Genomic DNA, 24,142 nt, shown 5'->3' on the forward strand with positions numbered 1-24,142 from the left:
ATGATTGATTTATGTAGCTTTTTAATCTGCCAATTCACTTATCAACTTCCTCTTTTAAATTCTAGCGATTGCATTCAGCTAGAAAATTTTGAAAGTTTGAGTTGTTTTTGCAAGAGTTTTGTTTGTGTTGTGTCTAATATAGCTCCATTTTGTTTTATCAGCATCAGCCATCTTTATATGACTGCTTTTACTGTTCTGTTATCAGACTGAACACCCTTTGAGCCACAGGGCAAAGGGAAAGTGCATTTGCATGAAAATTCAAGAAACTTCTAGAAGTGAACTTCCCTATAAAATAATTTGCGTCTGTTTAGACAGTTTAGAACTTAAAAGTTTTTCTTTTGGAAAAGAATCTCACGGTATGGCTGCAGAATTATTTACCAGTCCAATCTCCAATTTTACTGAATGAATGCTTGGTTGTTGTTCTGAAGTAAGTGTGTGTGTGTGTGTGTGTGTGTGCGTGAGTGAGAGAGAGAGATTGAGAACAAGAGAGAGCATTTGGGTGGGGGTAGTTGTGAGAATGTGCTTTTGTTCTGGCCTCTTAACTTGCATTCCCTCCCCGACGCCACAAGCCACCACCTCACTATAAATCCTCTCAGGGCCATTAGAAATGCAACTATCAGAAGCAGGAAACACCACCCAGCAGCACTGTGCTGGGAATGCCAGGTTTAAAATATAACAGACCGCTTGATTTGCTAACCCTAGGTTTATAGTGTTGCCTCCCAACTCCCTATTAGAAGTCATGAAGGAATTGTTGAATTTGAACACTAGGGCCAAGGAATGGAATGAATTAATTAAATAAAGTTATGAGTAAATATATATATATATATATATATATATATATATATATATATATATATATATATATATATATATATATATATAAGATGCCTTCAAAATAACAAAATAATTAAAAGTAAACAGTAGTAAATGAAACAAAGTCAATATTTGGTGTGACAAAAAGATAAAAAATAGTCTCTGTTACAATTTGTGCAGTTTTATAAGGCAATTAGCTGGTAGGTTTTATTGAGCATCTTACAGAACCAGCCACAGTTCTTCTGGAGACTTTGACTGTACAATTACTTCTTATTTTTGAAGCAAAACCCAGCAACCTTCTTTGTTTTATTTGTCTGAAAATTGTCTCCTCTATATAGCTGGCCATGCAAACTGTTTTATTTTCAACCATCCAACCACACACATGTTCCACCTCTAGGGGATATCATGTTGACTGGTGTGAGCTGCTTGGAAGTCAGTTGCCAAGATGGATGGAAGCGGGAGGGAAGAGTTGGGCGGTTCTTCTGTTTCTGTAGAAGACATCACGTGGGTCCTGAGCGGTAGGGGAGTGAGCGAAAGAACGTAACTTTTGTGACGAAAGTAGTATGGTCGAGTTTGTGTTTATGGGAGAGAGGGCAGGAGAGAGAGAGTTAGAAACAAGGACGAGGTTGATTTCACAGACATAAGGAGCACATGTTGTGAAGAAAAATGCCCACTAACTTCACAGTGGTGCCAGTGGAAGATTGTAATGCTTCAAGTTCAAACTATGATGGTAATAACCCAGACGAGGAGAGGCGAGAACTTCTGTTTGGACCTTCCTCAGGTAAGAATGATTTGGAAAATCCAACCTCTGTGAGTGAAAGCTCAGTGTGATAGCTCACCCAGGCACACGGAAGTGTTCTCTTTGTCTTAGTCATAACTCTCTACCGGCTCGTACATTCTGTGGATTTCTGCTTATATACAACCCCAATTCCAAAAAAGTTGGGACGCTGTGTAAAATGTTATTCAAAATAGAAATGTACTGTATGTAAGGCATTTTTGAATTTGATGGCCGCTACACGTCTCAAAAAAAGTTGGGACGGTGGGCAACAAAAGGCTGGAAAAGTACGTGTCACTGAAAAGAAACAACTGGAGGAACATTTTGCAACTAATTCGGTTAACTGACAGCAGGTCAATAACATGATTGGGTATAAAAAGAGTAGGCAGAGAAAAGAGAGTAGAGTTCTGAGAGGCAGAGTCTCTCAGAAGTAAAGATGGGATGGGTTTATGAGATTTGCAAATCATTACATTCTGTTTGTATTTACATTTTACAGTGTCCCAACTGTTTTGGAATTGGAGTTGTACTTCTTTATGTTAGACTGGCAAAGCCTCACAAAACATGTGCAGCATTTGTGTGCTTGTACACCATAACCAAGCAGTGGTTTCCTGAACTTCCTTTTTTAATTTTCCTGTTTTTTCCTTATCACTCTTTCTCTCCCTTTCTCGCTCTTTGTCTGAGCTGTTCAAAACTACTTATAACTACAAATTACAAGATCTAAAAATAAACATAAACCTCATCCCAGACTAAATTTGCTTTGAAAGGGAGGTTATGTTTAAACTGGATCCAGATCTTTAATAGCTTGCAGCCTTTTTCTTTTTTTCTTTTATTTTCTTTTTTTAAACATGCTGTTAAGTTGTAATTCTCTTCTATTGGTTGTAATTATGTAGTTTTATATGTGTAATGGCATTACAAATAGTGTTTGTACTGTTGTATATGTTTTTAACAGCAAAAAAGAATTAAACCAAATGTAATCATTTTAAACATGTGGACATTTCCAAAAACCCTTAAAGTCGTAGTGTATTATTCACTGTTGGTGTTGAAGATTATTATTCAGTAATTACTGTATAGTGAAACTAATTGAAAAGGTTTGTGGGTACAAGAGTGAGTAATGTAAAAGTTGGACTGGCGGGCAGATCCTGGGTTTAAAGGGTTACAATTATTTTGTTTATATAGCCAGTTTTTCCGCTTGTGTACTTCCCGTAATCTGCTGAAGTAGCAAACAGTAACTATTAAGATTTTATGATTACAGAAATTGCAAACACAGATGAATGGTTCACATTCATTACAGTTGTACTTTGTTGGTTTTAAACGCAGTTATATGATTTTATTATAGCTTTGGAAAATTATGGAATGGTGGTTCATGTGCTATTATTGTACGTAGTATTATTGCTGATGATAAGTAAAAGGATGATTGTTCAATATTTATCTCAACAGTATGTAGTCAGTGTTGTCTTTATGGCTAACTTGAGTAGGTACTGTTGTCACTGGGTACTGGGATGTAATGGGTTCTTTTTTGGTGAACGGTTTTGAGAAGTAGGTAATTTGTGTTTAAAAATAACTTTATGGTGGATATCTGAATAGATGTTTTGAAAAGCTTGTGTGTTTATGTGCTACCATTTTTGCATGTTGTTAGAATTGACTTATTGCAATGTAACATGTTTAATAGTAGAAATTTGCTTGTGGACTCATTGTGGATATACAGCAGGGTCTGTTCTGCACTGTTTATGGAATAGTATTTAAACAATCATTAAAACCTTATATAAAATTTGAAATTCAGACAAGCAAGAAGTTTGAAGGTCTGACCTTTTCAACTGTGCCAAAAAGTTTAGTTAAATGAAAAACATAACTGGCATACTCAGATTAAAGTAGAAAGAAATTTGTATTATGGATTGATAAGGGCTCCAAATGTATCAAAAGATGTATGAAAAACTGTTTTTATAAACACAGGATTGCTCTTTTTTTTTTCTTTTTTTTTTTAGAAAGGATTGATACGGGATCTTAATGATGTTTTGAAAGATGTATGAAAGACAGTTTGTATAAACACAGGTTTGCTCATTTCTTTAGAGTGAAGTTACAAGTTGAAACCTATGCAGCGCACACCCATTAGAACTATCTAGCAGTCATTTTACTCTAGCAAAGCATTTGAATTTCTTTATTGTCTTTTGAACCATTGCCCATAGCCCTATGACCAATCAAAAGTGATGGTTTGTCAATTGGCCTTGAACAAACAATACCTACATCACAGAGAACAATGGCTGTAGGCAGCACTCCTTACTGGGCAGACATTCATATGTGAATGGTGAAGCTTTCAGCAAGCATTCTTTCATTGTACATTGTATCAGGCGTGAGAAACATTTACTAAGCTACAAGGGTGAGTTGGATGCATGTGCCAGCTATAAACATTTACATTTATTCATTTAGCAGACACTTTTATCCAAAGCGACTTACAAATAAGGAAATACAAGCAAAGCGATAAATCAAGTGGCGAACAATACAAGTAGTTCTACCATACAAGATCTTTTTATTGAGTTCTAGAAAAGCAAAGTGCACAGAGTAGAGGTGTAAGTGCCAGAGTAAGTTTTTTTTGTTTGTTTTAGGATAATGTGGGGTTGGCATTTTAGGGGTTAGTCAGGTGTTCATGGAAGAGGTGGGTCTATAACATCAAGCAGCACAATACCATAAATATGCAGGATGTGACAGAGCATAATGAGTAAACATTAACTACACTGAAAGAATGAGAAATGGATAAGTTGACAAAATTGTACAAATTTGATCAAAGTACTGATGCAATAATTTCTCACCAGTGGACCTCTAGAAGCTCTTCATATCAGATTTGCTGTTGACATAACCCTTTTAGGGACCCTTCGGGAAATATTACGAGTCTTCCTTTATATATAATGCTCCAAAACAAACTTTTCTGCTGCCCAACATACAGAAAATACTGAAGATAATAATTTAACAGGAAACTCACTCATAATCAGCGAAGAGCTGTAAATGTACTAAAGAATTACTCCAGCAATGTCAGTTGGGAGAACATCACCGTAAATATTATCTGAAAAGCACATCAGAGATTGTTCACTAATGATTTGCCATTAATGCAGATCCACCATTTTTGAGACAATTCTCACCTCGATGGTTCATCTAAATCACTGTTGGCAGAAAGGACAGTCTACAGAATGTGGTGGCTTGGTGGTTAAGGCTTTGGATTAGTAATTGGAAGGTTCTGAGTTCCAATGTTGGGTCTTGAAATGCTCAGTTGTAAGTCACTTTGAACAAAAGTGTTGAATGAGAAAATGTAAAATAATGATTTCCATGACATTGGCCATAAAAAACTAAATCAGTAGGCCATTACTGAGGAGGAAGATCTACAAAAAAACAATAAAATTGCCCTCCTGGGTGCATTTTTTCATTCCCAGGTTTCATTAACCTTATCCTGAAGCAAGAGACAGAAAGCAAGCAAAATGCGAATGCTATAATGAAAGCTTCATCATCTGTGACATATGCAACATATCCAGTTGTGCAAGAGGACTTCCAGAGCTAATCCGCCCATCCTTACTCATAATGATGATTTCACAAGTGTACTTAAGCACCTTGTGGAAAGTTTTAAACTATGTCTTTAGTATTATCTATGTGTGTGTGAACATGTGTGTGTGTGTGTGTGTGTGTGTGTGTGTGTGTGTGTGAGACAGAGAGAACATATTCAAGTCTCATTACTTTAGGAATGAGCCAGTGGAAAATATTTTGGTCATTTGTATCTGGTCCTTTATCACAAGTAATGCTTCATTGTTTATACAAAACATGTTGAGACATGAGACGCTTATCTAGATGACATTATGCCATTATGTTTCATTCATCAGTCAAAACAGATATTTCTGTTCCTCTTTTCCTGGGAAAGGGCCACATTTTGTGCTTAATATGCTTAATTGTGCATAGAGTTTGCCTTCAACTCAGCCAAAGATGCACTGCTCTCTTTTATTCACTTATTTGTTACAGTAGTTTTCTCATAGGCAGAAACATATAAAGGCAGAAAAGGCTGTTGGAATCCCAATAAACTATAGGAGGTGAGGAGAACATGAAAGTTCAGCTAAAAGCAGGCTAACAGACAATTACAAGACTCCAAATGAAAGACTAAAATGGAGTGAAGAAGAATAGGCGGCTGCACAAGGTAGATAATGAGATGAAGGCTAGCGCTGACTAAAGCACATAGTTAGATAGAGCACATGTTCTCTGCCAGCCTTATGAGCTCACACTGTTGAGCTTGTCTCAGCACAGAGGACTGATCAGAGGGATTTTCGGCGATAGTTGAGCTCTGAGCTACAGTGCACTAGAGTACAGAGCAGTGATACGGGAAATGGGAGAAACTTGGCTATAAGAAGATTGTAGTAAAAATTAGAGTGGCATAGTGGCTGGTTGGTTTTCAAGGAGTTAAAACAGTCCAGAAACACTTCTGGATATGGATTATGGTGAAGGGTTAAGATCAAAACATTTAGGTAAGTTTACTTTTATGACTAGATCTGCCATTGTCTTAACTAGTAAGATATTTTTTTTTGTAGTATGTGACACACACATCTGGAGCTATAAATACATATTATACCGCTATAAATGTTCATTTACATAATTACATGTTTATTAAATTCCCTCTCTCCACATTGTCAGAATTTCTCTTGTGTATCCACATGAACCCCTTTGCCTTCAGTCATACACAGGTGCAGTATGCAGCTTACACTTGTGTTGTGATGGATTAAGATATTAATAGCTACCTTAGTCATGTAGTGACATATACGCTATAATGCTAAAGCCTGTGCTAGTGTTACCAGAGCATGATTTTTCTGGTCTGTATACTAATAACCCTTGTAATAATAATATAATAATTAACTTTATTTGTATAGCACCTTTCATCCATTAACTGCAGCACAAAATACTTCATGTGGATTAATTAAAAAAAAAGCTTATGATAAAATTTGGATACAGATGCAATATAACAGAAAAACAATGATACATTGACTTAGCAGGGCTATGCTTAAGGAGATATTAATTCATCTAGCATATTGCAGCTATTTAGACTAAAATATTGTTGTTAAAATGACATGGCAAGTGAGGGCTGGATGGTGGTCCCTTTAACTTTTTGAGGAGCATTATGGCCAGAAAGATGGCCCAAATATCAGAAATGCTATTTTTAGACCTGATGTCTTTTATAAGCACCTGATAAGACCATTATTTTGTGTTGTTAAAACTGAATAAGTAACTGACATTCATACTTTAAGTATGGTGTAATTTCCTGTCAGGTGTGGGCAAGGTCCAGTTGGGATTTGTCATTTACTACATGTTTTCCCATATTCAGCACATACACACTTTCCCATACTGATCTTTTTCCATCAGCAGAAAAAGACTAGTTTACTCCCCATGCTTTGGATTCCTGGACTTATCTAAACTGTACATTGAGTTGAGCAAGTACACATGCCAAGTGGTTATCCCTCTATTATTGTTTATAGCATTGAGTTCTAAATACTCATTATTATATCCTTGTTGTAAAATAAATCTCACAGTTACTGTAAATCAGACAAAGTACATTTTCACTTCAATATTAATGTATTTTTTCATTAATATTACATTATGGTTTGGACAGTAGTACAGTATATGCTGATTTGTTGCTGAGCATTAATGTAGTTAATTTAGCAGAACGTAAAACCTCTATGTTACAGTACTACGTGGAGTAAAGAGAAAATCTTGCTGAGTGTAAGAATTAGGGATTGTTAAAATATCGGCCTTTTGGAAAATAAATACTAACACAACCGAATACAAACTAAAAAGCCAAAGGCAAGACAAAATTACAAATTTACACTGTTTATTTTGTGGCATGATCCATTTTTACAATAAAAATAGCAGTATCTGCAGTTGTTACAGACACAAACTAATAATAAAATGTCAATGTTAAAATATGTGTGTCTGATGTGTCTAGGTGATGAAACCCCTTCTGACCATGACAGGAGCTGTGATGGGAAAAACATGGCACTCTTCGAGGTACAGTTCAATTATTCATAAAAATCTTAGGAAACATACAAAGTGCTTACAAACTAATTCCCAGATGTATATTCCCACAAATCTTGTTTCTGTTTTAATTTTTGCACAAACAGCCTTTGCTAGCATTTTTGCATAGCATATCGAGTATAAATTACAAAAACCTGAATTGCTTGTTTCAGCATTTTTATTTTTGTTTTGACAACTACTTTTGTTACACACAGGAAGAAATGGACAGTACTCCAATGGTGGCGTCCCTCCTCAACAAGCTGGCCAATTATACAAACCTGACACAGGGGGTTGTAGATCATGAGAAAGCTGAGAGTGAGGATGGGGTTAAGAGGGTCACCGTCAAGGTCAGTCTCATACCACCGGAGTTATGGCATGTTGATGTACTTCTAATAACCACCAATAAACAGAAGATTTACAGTAGTTTTATTTTAATGTTCTTTAAGCTTAAGTCACAAAAAATACTTTTTGTTATGCTTTTAAAATTGATTCAATGCTGAAGAATGTTGCCAAATGCACTTGTTAACTAAATAAAATTTGATTCTTTCTTAGTTGTCACACTATTGTGATACACTGAAGAATATTTGACAAAAGCATGGTGTTTCTATTACTTAACCCAAATAACCAAAATAGCTCTTTATCAGTTGAGAATTTGTAGTCTGATTTCCTGTATCTTTGTATTGTCAGGGTCCTCCAATGGGCACATTTTTTGGAGTGTTCCTGCCCTGTGTGCAAAACATCTTGGGTGTTGTTTTGTTTCTGCGCCTCACCTGGATCGTAGGCACAGCTGGAATTTTAGGCTCCTTTGCTATCATCTTCATGTGCTGTGCCTGTGTGAGTACTAAAACTAAAAATACATCTATATAGTACACCTTTATCTCCGTATAAACCTAATTTAAACAACAAGCTACTCTGACAAATTTCCATCTAGATACATTGTTAGTAAATCTTGTATCATTTATTTGAACAATTTACAAGTCTATGCTTTGCCCCACAGACATTACTGACAGCAATATCCATGAGTGCCATTGCAACTAATGGAATGGTGCCAGGTATGACAGGCAACAGAAATTTTCCTGACTTTATTTAAATTTGAATTTAGTGTTCATGAAAAGATATGATAAATTTCTTAGGTGTCCCATTTCATTTTCAGCTGGTGGCTCATATTACATGATCTCTAGGGCACTGGGTCCAGAGTTTGGAGGTGCTGTTGGGTTATGCTTCTACCTTGGTACAACCTTTGCTGGATCCATGTATATACTGGGCACCATAGAGATCCTTTTGGTGGGTACTTCTTTAGATGTTTATTCCTGTTACCACTTACTTTATAACAGATATAAACAGTTGTTCTCTCATCGGCCTTTGTATGTTTTTCTTTCTCTTGGAGTTAATAAGACAAAAAAGTTTGTCATGAAACTGAGAAACTGTAAAGTGCAAATTCCTCTGCCCTCAAGAATTTCCCATGGTGTAAAACCTAAGGAAACAGCTTTTCCTCTGACTGTTACAAAGAGCAGAAACAAGTATCTTTCCATAAATGTTACAAAAATGTCTCTTTAAAGAAGTCTTCATTATATGTTCTTTAAAATAACAATACTCAAAAACAGGCTTAAATTACATGAGTGCTTACCATACAGGTCCATGTGAAATAGTTACTACTGAAAATATATTGTTTTAGGAACAGTGCATGAATTTTAACCTCCGATTTGCCCTGCAGCTGGCACTACTTTCAGAGCCGCTGTTATAGAAAACTCATCAAGACCCACTGTCCAGTCAGAACTGAGAATTCAATAGTGTTCTAGTATAAATAAAGTGGTTATAACTAACTTTGTATTTATAGCTGATTCGTGGGAGCTCCTGTTTGCTCTGGTAGCAGTCGATCTACATTGAATGGCTAAATGTAAAATTTTTATCTTCCTATCCGTTCAAGCTTATTCGGTAGAAAAAGTTTATGTAAGGAGTAAAACATGACAAGCTAGCTGCTATAGGAGAATAAACATCAATGGAGTTCTGTGATTATTTTTCTATAACCTCATGTCCCACAATGCTTCATTATTTTTATACCATAGCAATTTGCCAGAGATGTAATCATTTCATTTATTAAAGAACAGCAGGCTGTATTTTTTTAATCCAATTATAGTTACATTAAATGATGCGGAATGTCTGTGAAACAGGTTAGTTCCTTTTATTACAGCAATAATTATTACTAATTATTATATTAATTATTGTTCCTTTTACATTACAGCAGCTAAAAACAGTTGTTCCCTCCCTTGCTGAAGGTTCCTTCCATAAATGTTGAATAACGTTTTACATTTTTCTTTGTTTAGAAAACAGTGTATTAGATCAAGCGTCTTTCATAATGAAATTAATGATGAGAGTGGGTGTATCATATATCTTCAGACACTACAGTGTACACCTGTTATCTTCTCATCTGTTCTGTCTCATGTATAGATGTACATAGTGCCAAGTGCAGCATTGTTTGAGGACCTGAATGACATGCGGGTGTATGGAACATGCTGCTTGGCCATCATGGCTCTGGTGGTGTTTGTTGGGGTCAGGTATGTGAATAAACTGGCACTGGTCTTTCTTTCCTGTGTGATTCTGTCCATTATGGCCATCTACGCTGGAGTCATCAGGACTGTCATCAGCCCTCCAGATTTCCAGTGAGTACACCATACACTCAAATTTACTTAATCTCATGGACTTTTTAAAATAAACCACATGACATAATTAATTAATTATGCTGAGTGAATATTTGATCAATTTTTGATTCCACATTTGAAAATATTAATGTATGCATGCTGATGTAAAAGCTTACGAAATGCAAAACTATATAAGACACTTTTGGTTTTCAACCAAATATCCTTGTAACAACTACCAACATCTAAGCTGCCATTTATTATAAATGTAAAGAAAATGTACATATTGATTTACATATATAGATGTTTCTGACATCACATTTCATATTACATTACATACATTTTGTGTTGTCTGTATTTGTTTGTTTTTGTCCAATTACACGCTTAAAATTTTAATGGACTGTTGCTATTATTATCATTAGAATCTGTGTACTGGGTAACCGTACACTCAAAAATATCGACTTTGACAAATGCATGAAGACAGAAGTGATCAACAATGTAACCCATACAACAGACCTGTGGAAGCTGTTCTGTAGTTCGCCTTTCCTCAATGCAACATGTGATGAATACTTTGACCAGAACAATTTAACAGAGATCAACGGTATTCCAGGCCTGCAAAGTGGAATTATCACAGGTGACACTTCATATAATATTACATACTTCAGTATGTTTGCTAGAATTTTACATAAACATATGCAAAGTTTTAAAGCTTTCAAATTATGATATTTTATGGCATTCAAATTATTTTTGCGTTCCAGATAACCTATGGGGAAATTATGGCTCTAGTGGGATGCTGGTAGAAAAGAAGAACCAGGTGTCATCTCCAGCAGAGAATATCAGAGACTATCAAAGAATACCGGGTAATATCGGAGACAAGTTGCCATATGTCTACAATGATATCACCACTTTCTTCACAATGATGGTGGGCATCTACTTCCCCTCGGTCACAGGTGAGACAGCAGAGGCCCATATATCATAATAGCTTTATGATTTTAGTGTAAAACTTGCATAGAAGGGTACGTAATGAAATTCAACTGTTATATTAATATTGCTCTGGAATGTGACATGAAAATTAAAAGGAAGCAAAACATTGCTGAAACGTTGAAACCATATTCATCTGCTTAGTGCTGTCTTTATTAATATTATACTCCTAAACGTATTCTACCAATACAGGACAAATGTATCACTTTTAATTGATTATTATGATTATTAATTAAACTGCATTTATAAATGATTGCTTAATACAATAACATGGAAGGTATTTAAGGAAATTTTTATTGGTTTTAATGGTTCTGACATTCGGGCACAGCTGTTCTCAGAATGTTTCTCATAGTTATTCATAATACATATAAGGAATTTTTGAGTGTTGCCTAAATGTTTGTCATAAAAGTGACCTAAAGATTAAAAATGAAGACCATTTCCTAGAGTTTAGATGTAATGCACTTTAGGTGTGTATCATGGTAAACTTTACAGTCATGCTTTTTAGGATCCTGTAGAGATTATGACTACAGGTGGGTAATGAACTGTACTGAAATTTCATGATCATGTCTTTAAGCAGTGAACACCATGTTTGTTGTGTTTTTGTAGGGATCATGGCAGGATCAAACCGATCTGGAGATCTGAAGGATGCTCAGAGGTCTATTCCTATTGGCACCATTATGGCCATTATTACCACTTCCATCATCTGTATCCTTCTGTAGGGCCAGATCACCTATCAATCCAGACTCCATGATTTAGGGTTAAGGGGCTTTATATATAAATGAGTGTAGAAAAAAAGCTCTTCAAATGCCTTTGTGTGAGGTTTAGCAAAACCTTAATTGCAGCATTTAGATATTTCTTGCGTGGTGTTGTTTGGGGCCTGCATAGAGGGAGTGTTATTGAGAGATAAGTAAGTATTATTTTGATTGGAAATTGTTAAAACTGTACAACATCAATCTGCAAGCTTGCAACATTCTACTAGTTGATAAAAGTATTGTTTTAAAAACTTGAAAAACTGTGAAGCTCCTTGCTGGCCTCTGCTCAAATTACTGAAAGCAATTCTGTCATGTATAAACAGGTTTGGGCTCTCTGCGAAAGGAAGCCCGGTGATAGGCATTCTGGCTTGGCCTTCGCCTTGGGTGATTGTGATTGGCTCTTTCTTTTCTTGCTGTGGTGTAGGACTACAGAGCCTGACTGGTGCCCCCAGGCTTCTGCATGCCATTGCACATGATGGAATCATTCCCTTCCTACAGGTTACCTTTATTTTTTTAGATGAATATGTAGGTTTGCCAACCCTTCCAGATTAGCCTATAAATAAATCGAGAGATGTTTGAACATGTGGATTTATTTATGAAAGATATAACTTCCAAAAATAATTAATTACCCCCTCACTCACATTCACTATTTGTATTGAAAATGTATCATTATAACTTCTCATTTTAAAGTGAAATATGTAGACTGTAAACAAGATAATACAGCAGCGTTAAATAGGATTTTAGGGTTAAATGGACAAGAAATAACAGCCTGATGGGTTTAGTATTCATTCAGCATGCAGTTACCAAAACCAAAACATCTCTAAAGATCGCCCTTCCCATGCACTACATTAAAATCCAACATCAACTGGAATATTATTCTTTTTTTCCAGTTAAAAAAAACTTTTTTTAAAAACATGGTTTCTGTAAATAGTCCTTTCACCAAGTCCTAATAATATTATGTATTGTATGATTGCTATAGGATTTGGCTTTAACTTGGTTTGCATTATAATAGGAATACATTTTCATTAATTTAATTTATAGGTATAGTTCATGTAAAATGCCCAAACCCTAGATCTAGTCTAGAAATTAAAAACAGATTGTAAGAAATTGGTCACACTGAATTGGCAACCCTAGTTAGCTGATAACGCTGTGTAATATTTATTTTTCAAAGTATTCACATTATTCACATACAGTGATGGAGTCATAATAAATCATGATTAAAAATGGGTGTGTTCCTCACTGTCTTATAGGTATTTGGTCACAGTAAATCCAATGGTGAGCCAACCTGGGCATTGCTGCTAACTGTAGGAATCTGTGAAATTGGGATTCTTATCGGTTCTGTGGATGCAGTTGCTCCTATACTTTCAATGTGAGTATGCACCTCAGCAGTCACTTCCTCACGTCTCTCTCCCCTGGCCTCCATCAAACAACTGAGGGCCTGATTTACTGATTTTGTTTAAAAAAAATAAAAAATAAAAAAATAAACATGCAAACTTGCTAACACCCACCAAAAAGATCTAATAGTATCCAGCCTAATGGGGCTTGTGTCTTTCAAAAGAACAAAATAGCACATTTGCTTTTGCATGTTTTCCATAATGAATATTCAGTTTGGGGCGGTTGATCTGACTTTAATGACAAAAGGTTGTATAATAAAATAATTAAACATGGGCTTGGTGTGGGTACCTCTTACTTAGAAATAACAGTTCTATATAAATTTTAAGCCGTTTACGTTGCTTAATACTATATGGAATTATTAAATGCTTAATTAGCATCAAGCTGTTTTTAAGAAATTAAAAAAGATAGATACATTTGAAAAGCTTGTGTAAAGTGGAGCTAAAACTCACTGCTAAACTATCAGGAATTTAGCCTCAGGTAAATATATCTCTTTCAGAGGTTATTAAGGGATTTTGTAATACTTAACCATATACTGCACCCATAAATTGTGAATCCAGTGAGATTTGCTAAGTGCAGGTTTAAAATATAAGCCCTAAATGCTCCCACTGAACTTTGATGTAGAAATGATATACATGATGTGCAGAAAGAGTATTCACTAGCATGAAAACATTCATTCAGCTTTTGTCTAATGGATTCTGTTGTGAAGTTACCATGCATGCTTTTTCTGCTGTAGGTTTTTCTTAATGTGCTACCTCTTTGTAAACTTGGCCTGTGCTATCCAAACACTCCTGTGCACCCCGAACTGGAGACCAAGGTTTAAATTCTATCACTGGTATGTTACTCAAGAGGAAATTGTGCAATCATAGAAAATATAAGTAAATGAAGTAATCAGGATCTTACTCATTTTGCCAGTTATGCAGTTATGTTGAAACCAGTCAAAACATCATAACTTTTAATAAAATTATTTTGATTTGATTATGCCACATTTTGTTTCAGTTTATACTCATCATATTTATACTACATATATAACTCTGTATCCTCACATTTACTGTTGTAATGATACAATGGTAGTTATGGTAGAAATGGTTTCATGAGTGGAATCAGAATACTCAGGACACAGCACACATACATTGATGGTATAGTTTTAATTATTAAATGTTAATTTCCTGTAATCCAGCAGCATTTTAGGATTTTAGTTGTTTTGCTGTTACATGAAATAATGTAAAATAATCTGCATCTAATCCCATAGGAGTCTTTCGGTCCTGGGCATGACTCTTTGTCTCTCTCTTATGTTTGTTTCATCTTGGTATTATGCCCTGGTGACCATACTGATTGCAGGATGCATATATAAATACATTGAATACAGAGGGTGAGTCACTTTCCCTTCAATAATATACTACATGCATAGTGGTGATCTTAATAATGATTGTACATGAGGCAGTTATTTCCTTCATGTTAATTATGTTACTAAAATCACAGGGCAGAGAAGGAGTGGGGCGATGGAATCAGAGGGCTGTCCTTAAATGCTGCACGATATGCACTTATCAAATTAGAAGAAGCACCGCCCCATACCAAGAACTGGAGGTAAACACAGAAGTAAAAGTCTGTCATAAAGCGGACAGACAGATGCAAGTGCAAGTTTACTGGTTTTATTAAAACCAAAGTAGCAACCAGAATGGCTATACTCAGAAAAAAAAACGTGAGGGGATCGGTAAACCGGCAAACTAAGAAACCAGGAAATGCGAAGTAGGCAATGGGGAAAACATTAATCAAGACAAGCAGATAAAAAAGGCTTGACCTTGTCACGGACACAATGCTATGCAAAGTAACACTGAGTTATTTAAAGGCAATTTTTGTGCTCTTAAACATGGTATATTTTAGGCCCCAGCTATTGGTGTTGCTGAATCTTGACTCTGATTTGGCGGTGAAGCATCCGCGACTACTCACTTTTACGTCTCAGTTGAAGGCTGGGAAAGGCCTGACCATTGCGTCTTCAGTGCTACAGGGAACCTATATGACCCGAAGTGCTGAGGCCAAACGTGCAGAAACAGTAAGTAGAAGAAAAGAACACTTCAAGCTCTTAAGCTGCTAAGTGTATTACAGTGTTGGAAATGCTGGCATAATAGTAGCTTTGCGAACATAAATAGCTGTTATAAATGATATAATTGTTAAGGATGATGGCTTGTTCATCTTCCACCATTGTTAAATGAATAGATCTTGAATACCAGTTCGTCTTTCTTTACAGAATGTCAAGGGGTCCATGTCTGCAGAGAAAACAAAGGGCTTCTGTCATGTTGTGGTGTGCTCTAACTTGAGAGATGGTTTCTCCAACTTGATCCAGTCAGCTGGTCTGGGAGGCATGAAGCACAATGCGGTCTTGATGGCATGGCCCTGCAACTGGAGACAGGCTGAGGATGCAACCTCCTGGAAAAACTTTATCGGTAGGGATTAGTTTTTGATATTTGCGCTTTGCTGATTCACTGATAAATAAGTATGTCTGGGAACTTCTGGCTGTTTTTTCCATTTCTCTCCAGTATGCCTGCTTTAAAGCATGTTAAATTGACTTATCTTCTGACTCTGTTTATGATCATTCTCATAAATCATATTCAAATTTGAAATTCATAAATCGATCGTAACTCTTTCCTGCCACAGAGACAGTGAGAGAGACGACTGCTGCACACCAGGCCTTGCTTGTGGCAAAGAACGTTGATGTTTTTCCAAGCAACACAGATCGTCTGGCTGAGGGCACCATTGACGTGTGGTGGATTGTCCATGATGGAGGCCTGCTCATGCTGCTTCCATTCCTGCTCCGCCAGCACAAGGTACAAGATTGAGAAATGTCTATGGCCGTTTTCATTGATGACTGGTTTTCAGACTCACACTGTTGCTTTCTTTAGGTGTGGAAAAAGTGTAAGATGCGGGTCTTTACTGTGGCACAGCTGGATGATAACAGCATTCAGATGAAGAAGGATCTGCAGAGTTTCATGTATCAGCTCCGCCTTAATGCTGAAGTGGAGGTGGTGGAGATGGTAAGACATTAGTGATTTTTTTTTCCTTAGAAAAGTTTCTACTTGGAGAAAATCACAACTATACATGTATGTATTTACATTGCTACTACCCGTTAGAAATTCTTAGGAAGCTTAAAGCAAACCACAACTGTTTACCATGAAAAAGAAAAGAAAAAGAAAAGGGGACCTTCATCAGTTATGCATGTGAACAATTTTGTCCTTAATTTGTGCATGTTCAAATTTCAACACACAGAAATTGTTTTATAATTTTTTTGGATTCAATGTAACCCTGACCAGGATAAAGTGGTTACTGAAAGTGAAATTAATGAATCTGCATACATTTAGGCCCCCTCCTAACCATGTTTATGTAGCAACCCCAGTAATAAAGATAAAACAATTTTCTTCTCTGCCACAGTTGATGTTGTTGTTGTTGTTATTATTATTATTATTATTATTATTATTATTATTTCATTACAACAACACCAACAATGATAATAATTTTTATTTACATAGCACCTTTCATACATATCACCTCATATACAAATAAAATTCAGCTCAAAGTGCTGTGTGAAATAAAAGCCAAAAGAAACAAAATGTACTAAAAATATGCAAATAATAAAAGCTATTTACTGAGAAGAAAAAAATGTTTTTACTTGTTTTGTTTTTTAACTTATGATCGATGGAGCATCTGATAAATGTTCCTGATATTTGGCACGTAAAAACAAATGGCTGCTTAACCACACTCCACAACTTCACTTTCTTTTGTAAACTGTAAATGATACTTTTTGTTTAGGCTATTTTGTATAACAGTATCTCTACCTCATTGTTGTTGAAGTTTATCTACCAGAGCCTTTTCACATCGTCATGTTATTTACTTCAAGTAAGCTGCTAGGACTTTCAAAAAGGAGGTTATTAACATATTTAATTAATTCAAAGATGACTAGTCACGAGCAGGACAAAAAACAAGTTTTGTGATTTATGTTTAAAGCATTATTCTTAATATATACAATGAATGAAAAACACACTGTGTTGTTAATAAGTTGTGGCTTGAAGGAAATATGCTGGCCTATGCTGTTTCATTATGATTTGTGAGATGCTGGGTGTGACTGCCCCCTTATACTTTGCACTGTCTTTGATATTTAGCATGAGAGTGATATCTCAGCCTTTACCTACGAAAGGACCTTAGTTATGGAGCAGCGTTCTCAAATGCTAAAACAGATGCAGCTGTCTAAAACCGAGAGGGAAAGAGAGGTAATAACAGCTTGATTATGCAGTTTCTAACGCTGACAGTTGGTCAGCATTCTTTCAGAGGGTTTTGACTGAATGTACACTATTAAATGTAGATGAAACTGTTCTTATATAAGTGCATACATCAAACATCCATGATTAATTCCATCCAAAGAAATATATGTATATCTTGAGACATGGTTCAGTAATCATATTGAAAAATGAAAACCTATCTGTAAAACACTAACCTTATCTTATCTTCTCTTATGCATTTTTAAATAAGGAATATATTAAGTTTAGATATAAACAGGTGGACATTTTCCTGTTAGTAACAATAGTAAGAATAGTTGATGATAAATTTTTTGGTAGAGGTAACAAAACATGTCTCTGATGCCCTTTTGCTTATATATGTTCTGTGGTTGTTGCCAGATTCAAAGCATTGCAGATGGATCCAGGAGCTCCATTAAAAGAAAGAACAACACAAAGGGCCTGTCTCCCAACACTTTACAAGTGCCACGCATGGATGACCTGGAACATGAGGTATTCTCAGTTTTCTTTCACTTACCCATTCCACTGTAAATGAAGAATTTGTGCTACATATCATAGCTGACAATTTAAGGGTAGCAAAATTATGTTGTATTAAATTGTATCTTTTTTTTTTTTTTGGTGATCTGAGAATGTTGTTGCCTAATATTTATAAATGTTCTTACAACATTGCTGTAGAACATTGCTGTAGAACATGTAGTTTTCAGCATTTTATATGCATTTTATAAGTTAGAAGAAACATGGCTATTTCTAAACCTGTACTGTAACTGTTACGCACTGTGTTTATTATGGCTGCTCACCGAAGCCATAATTAAGCTCATTGTAAAAGTAGAAGCACTACCGCAGTACACAGAAAACCTTTTCATTCACATCTGTCTGTATCATGTTATAGTAAGGCTTGTGTCTGTCCCTGATAAATATTTCAGTTGTTAATCCTACAGGCTCACATGTTTCATGAAAGGAATTCTAAGTGCCATGGTGGCCACGAAGAAAGGAACAGCCCTGACTCTCATCAAATCCACATGACCTGGACCAAAGAGAAATTTGCTGCTGAGAGGCACCGTCACCGTGAGGCTGGAGCATGCGTACGGGACATCTTCAACATGAAACCGTAAGTAGTACACAGACTGACATGAGAATACAACAGGAGACATTTCTTTAGCTATCTTTAGTATTTTAAGTAAACATCAATAAATGCAACATATAAAAGAACATACTGCTTTTTATCATAAAAATATCTAAAACCACATTTTTTTCACATTTCCTTTCCAGAGAGTGGGAGAACCTGTAAGTATTATTTAATTTTGTTTAAGCAAATCTTTGTTTGGAAATACTTAAACTTCATGTTCTGTTTGTATTCCTCATGATTGTGTACTCATTACAGTTTTTGCTAGAAGGCTTGGCAAAAGCAACAAATTCATTTCCAAAAAGTAGTGATAGAATGGACAACATAAACCTGGCTGGTGTGAGCTCAGTGGAGAAAAGGGTTAGAAGGGTTCTTATCTCTTAAAGAAAACACTGAGCAGTTCTGGAAACAGAACCAGCATATGGGTGCATGCTGATATTGTATGCTCAGCAGTTGTGAGTGTTCAGTAGGTATGATGTAAAAGGGAACAAAGTTTAAGTATAAAATCTTTGGGGTGTGTGTGTGTGTGTGTGTGTGTGTGTGTGTGTGTGTGTGTGTGTTGTTATAGAAACCAGTCCAATGTCAGAAGAATGCACACTGCAGTCAAATTGAATGAAGCTGTGGTCAACAAATCCCAGAATGCCCACCTTGTCTTACTGAATATGCCTGGACCACCTAAAAACAAGGGTGGTGATGAGAACTGTATCCTTCTTCAATTCAGTTGCTTTTTAATCAAGTTTAGTACTGATTACTTTATAGTATAAAAATGTTTAGCGGATTCTAACAGTTTCAGTTTTGTGAGCTGAATTCAGAGTGACTTTATTTCAAAGGTTTTGTCAGTATTTACTTATATTCACTGCTTAAACTGATTTTCTGTAAGGTCTGAACAAATTTAAAAAATGACCTATATGTTCACGACTGTGAGGTTGCCAGATTTTTCTGTCATAGAAATGTCCAATATGTTTTTTTTCCTATAGCATCTAGTCCGCTACCTTTTAAACACAAGTTTTTAAAAAATGGTATAGAAAATTAATTGAAGCAAATCACTTTTTTATTTGCTGTCAGCTGCAATACAATACAATGTAAAAATGAGACAATTTAAAAATAAACAAATAAAAAAAAAGACTAATATGTTAATATATAAATGATAAGATAGATAGTTCAAATTAACTTCTAATAGGACTAGTATATTGCCAATACATGGATAGTCCTGGTTGTATTCTTTATTTAACAATATGGCATCCACACTCAACCAATGTTTTGTTTAAATTGATTTGCTCTCCTGTAAAGATATGCCATGCCGTCATTTGTTTTGGATATGATGCGATCAACACATTAAAATGTTTATGTTTTTAATATTGCCCTAAATTTAATACATTAATTCAATAACATTTTATTCAATCTTGTCAGAATCACATGTAAAAGAGACACACCTCTATTTTTGGCAAACTCCACCTTATATAACTGTCTGAGAAGCTTTTATGTCAATTTTTAAATTCCTTGATAAATGAGCTTGTTGACTCAAAACATTACTTTTTTTATGGGTAGAATGAACATGTCTTCATTTACGATTATTAAACACTTAAACTTATGGAACCCTGTCAATGGCTCCAAAAATGACATTCCTTACTCTTGTAGCTACGTACATTTCCTCTTTGTTTCACTGTAATTACTAAATTATTTATAGTAGTTACTCAAAATACACATTCAGTTGGTTTAATGGGTTAATGAAAAATGTTAAATTGTTATTAATGTGCAGTAAATAATTGCTTGTATTGTAACTGATGCTCTGTGGCTGTTATGAGCATTTACTCCTTGACAGGAATGTCCCAGACATGGAATTTTTGGAGGTGTTAATGGAAGGTTTGGAGCGGGTTCTGCTTGTACGAGGTGGAGGAAGAGAGGTCATCACCATCTACTCATAGTTCACAGTGGAAATAACTAGTACTCAGGGAAGGTTTTTTAAAAAAGGCAATAAAATATTTTAACCACACTGGTACAGTCAGTTAGACCTATATAAAAATGCCTCATTTGGTCAAACATTTCCTATCTTTAAAAGAAACTTTTTAAAAAATATTTTGATAGTACCAATAATATAAATACAGTGTAAATGTTCATATTTTATGCAAAGTACTGGCATTAGTTTCACAACGGCCCTTCCATGCACAATTTTATCCCAGTGTTAAAATCTGAGTTTCGGTTTGGTCCTAATATGTTTTAAGAAGGTGTCTCTTTAAACTGTTAGTGCCTACCTTGCTGCCTACTGTTCACGTTATACGCTTTCACAACACAATAAAGGTATAATAATAGGGCACTGATAATCTAAGCTTTAAAAAGCCCATCTGTTCTACCAATCACATATTAAAAATATATTGCATCTAATACAGTGCGACCCATGGAGCAAGCTCAAAACAACATAATTTTCCAGAATATAATTTTCTCTGATTCTCACTATGGCAGTAAGGATGTGTTTACTTTTGACATATAAAATACCAACTACCAAATGATTTATTCATCAAAAAAATGCAGATTTGACATTTATAACATTAAAAAAAAAAATCCCCCTGAAAGCAGAATATGACATTTAACAAAAAGCTTATCAGGGAATACCAAATAATATCAAAACCCTAAATCTGTGGGGACTGGCACTAAATATTAATATTATATATTAAACTTTGTTAAATTACATTATTATAATTCTTTATTATGTTATATTGTGTGTGCTGTAAGACAGTACAATTATTGGTGTTGTCATTTAAAGTGTTTGTGTTTTTTTTATTCTTCCATGTAATATGCTGCTATTTTCATAGGAAAGTGTTTGTTCCTATTGGCTCTTGAAGGGTGCCATTTCCTCACAAGAAGAACTTCATTATACAATTCATATAAACCACAAAATAGGTTGTTGTGGGAGATTCAGCATGATGAAAACATACATATATAACCTCATTCAGTCACAATTTAGAAGAACAAGGTATTTGTAACTAGTTTAACTAATAGATAAATTGTAGCATAGATAAATATGTACATAGAGAAATCTGTACATAGTTGAGGCATCAGTTAACTTAAAAGAAGATGTATTGCTTGATTTCATTACAGGTGGCCTTCAAGCGATTCCTGTATTCATTCTTAGTCAGACAGTACTATGTTATATTAATTTGTTTAGTGAACATTGTGTAAATTACCTGTTAATTATATTTGCATTGCAAAGTCCGTTCACTCATCACATTGACCGCCTATTTTCAGTTTAATTAAAACTCTATGTTTGGATTTTTCTTGCTTTCTTTACATTTTTAATTACATACCAAACATAAGCAGATGAATTTATGTTAATTATTTTTTCTCCCAATAAACTTTTTTTTTCATTGTCTGTGTTCTGCATTCTTTTCATAATCCAGGTCACAAGGTAGTCCAGATAATGTCTATAGGAAATAGTGTTTACACTGTAGCTGCAAGTGAAGGAGGGATGAAAGAAAGTAAGTAATGAAGGGAAGAAGAGAACAGCAGAAAGGAAGAAAGAAAATAGTGGGAGAAAAAGAAAGAATCTCTGGAAAAATAAAGAGAGAACGAGAGTCAATGTGAGAGGGAAAAGGTATAAAAGGGAGAAGAAAGAAGGAATGAAAAAGTGACATAAAAAGTGAGGGAACTTTTTTAAGCTACCCAAATGATGTCAAGGTGACTAGGCACTAAGAAAGGAAGTGGGAATACTACAAGGAAACCATACTGGCGGTCTAGAATGATTCAAATCCTTATTAAAAAGTTTTACCAGGTAGTACATTTCTTCTCTGATCTTTCCAAAAAACAAACAAACAAAAAATGTATATGTTTGATAAGTATATGTGAATTGTTCCTAAACTCATGTTCTGTTATAAACAGTCCTCTACTGATAAATCTATATGTGGATCACTATGTCTTTCCTCTATGTAGCTTTCATTTGAAGGTAATGGTGGATCATTTATCTCTGGATCCAGCCTTGTGATGGACTCTTGAACAAATAAATCATGTCAATCAAGCAAAACACCATCAGTGTTCAACAAGACAAATAATGTAATTAGTAATGCTTATCTTCACAGCACAAGGGCAGCACCTCTAGCCTTGAGTCTCTCTCTCATCACAACATTAAGCCAGTGTTGAGTGAAACGCAGTGACGAAGGCACACAATTAATATGTACACCACTTCTTTAGTTATGCTTTCACATGAGTGTCTACATTAAAGAATTATAGCATGATATTAAAATGTAACATTGTAAAGGATATTAAGCCAATTTCATTTATAGGCTGTAGCTCCAAATGTGTAGTAACAGTAAAATTTCTAATGTATAGTGACATTAATCATTCAGCTACACAGCTTTAGTAGTTTGTTAGTGTTAAGAAAGAAAGGGCTTGTGCTGGTACATAAAACATTATTTGTTACATGTGGTTTAATTCTGCGCTTTGACCATACATAATTCAGTATACTTTAAATAAGAAATTAAATATAAAGGTTGTGCCACAGTGTGCAGAAAAATGAATCCACTAAGAACATTTAATCAGTCAACAATGTACTATGTTTTTCTAGGACAAGATTTAGACATGCAACAATATATTAGATATTAATTGTTAAAACACTAAGAAAATTAAAAGTATGCTATTTGTATACATGTGTTACTATCCAAATGAAAGCTATAATATTGGGATTATTTACATATAAACATACTGATTTACCTTTGCATTTCAAATATAATCAACTTATTACTTTATCTTGAACTTTGTGATAACTGCTGCCTTCTAATACAACTAATACATACTCATTCTTTTTTATTTATTTATTTATTTGTTTGTTTGTTTATTTATTTATTTTTAATGAATTCCCTTTATTCAACCAGAAATGTAAATGGAATATTTTACAGCTTTATTTAACATGAACAAGTCAGCAGTTTATACATACAAGGCATACTTAGGAAAATTAATGCAAACCTTCACATACATCCTAAATGCCCACACATACTGTATACACATGTGCAAACACATACACAGACACAGAGGAAGGTGTATTTCTGAAGATAAAATGATAGCAGCATAAAATAGAACAATTTATTTAGATAGATATTTAGAGTGTAGGGTTGCAGAGAATTCAAAAAATTGAGAGATAAAAAAATATCCACAGTGACATTCTGTACTCAATCTGCATGGTGATGTTCATTTGTATGAAAAATCATCACACCACAGGTTTAGATGAAGAACGTCTTTCTCTTCTTGGCTTTCTCTTGCTACTCTGATGCCTGTGCAACATAAGAAATCGGTTCTTATCAATTTATCTCTAGAAAATCAAGTGAGATATAATGTACAATTTTTTATGGATCAAACTTATAAATAGA

At 34.9% G+C, this 24,142-nt stretch overlaps 1 protein-coding gene across 1 annotated transcript; it reads left to right on the forward strand.

Annotated features, from left to right (window-relative positions):
- The first annotated feature begins 1,066 nt into the window (after nucleotides 1-1,066).
- On the forward strand, nucleotides 1,067-22,155 carry LOC128621357 (solute carrier family 12 member 7). The gene is made up of 26 exons (XM_053647065.1): nucleotides 1,067-1,594; nucleotides 7,551-7,612; nucleotides 7,834-7,965; nucleotides 8,306-8,452; nucleotides 8,616-8,670; nucleotides 8,772-8,902; nucleotides 10,067-10,278; nucleotides 10,677-10,888; nucleotides 11,013-11,204; nucleotides 11,842-11,940; nucleotides 12,085-12,142; nucleotides 12,311-12,485; nucleotides 13,238-13,356; nucleotides 14,116-14,214; nucleotides 14,632-14,751; nucleotides 14,862-14,966; nucleotides 15,264-15,432; nucleotides 15,628-15,823; nucleotides 16,035-16,204; nucleotides 16,280-16,411; nucleotides 17,534-17,641; nucleotides 18,047-18,157; nucleotides 18,604-18,773; nucleotides 18,935-18,949; nucleotides 19,357-19,490; nucleotides 20,622-22,155. The coding sequence occupies exons 1-26, from the start codon at nucleotides 1,480-1,482 to the stop codon at nucleotides 20,711-20,713; spliced, it is 3,330 nt and encodes a 1,109-aa protein (XP_053503040.1). The 5' UTR covers nucleotides 1,067-1,479; the 3' UTR covers nucleotides 20,714-22,155.
- The last annotated feature ends 1,987 nt before the right edge of the window (nucleotides 22,156-24,142 follow it).

Source organism: Ictalurus furcatus, chromosome 17 (genome assembly GCF_023375685.1).
Source record: "Ictalurus furcatus strain D&B chromosome 17, Billie_1.0, whole genome shotgun sequence".
NCBI lineage: Eukaryota > Metazoa > Chordata > Actinopteri > Siluriformes > Ictaluridae > Ictalurus > Ictalurus furcatus.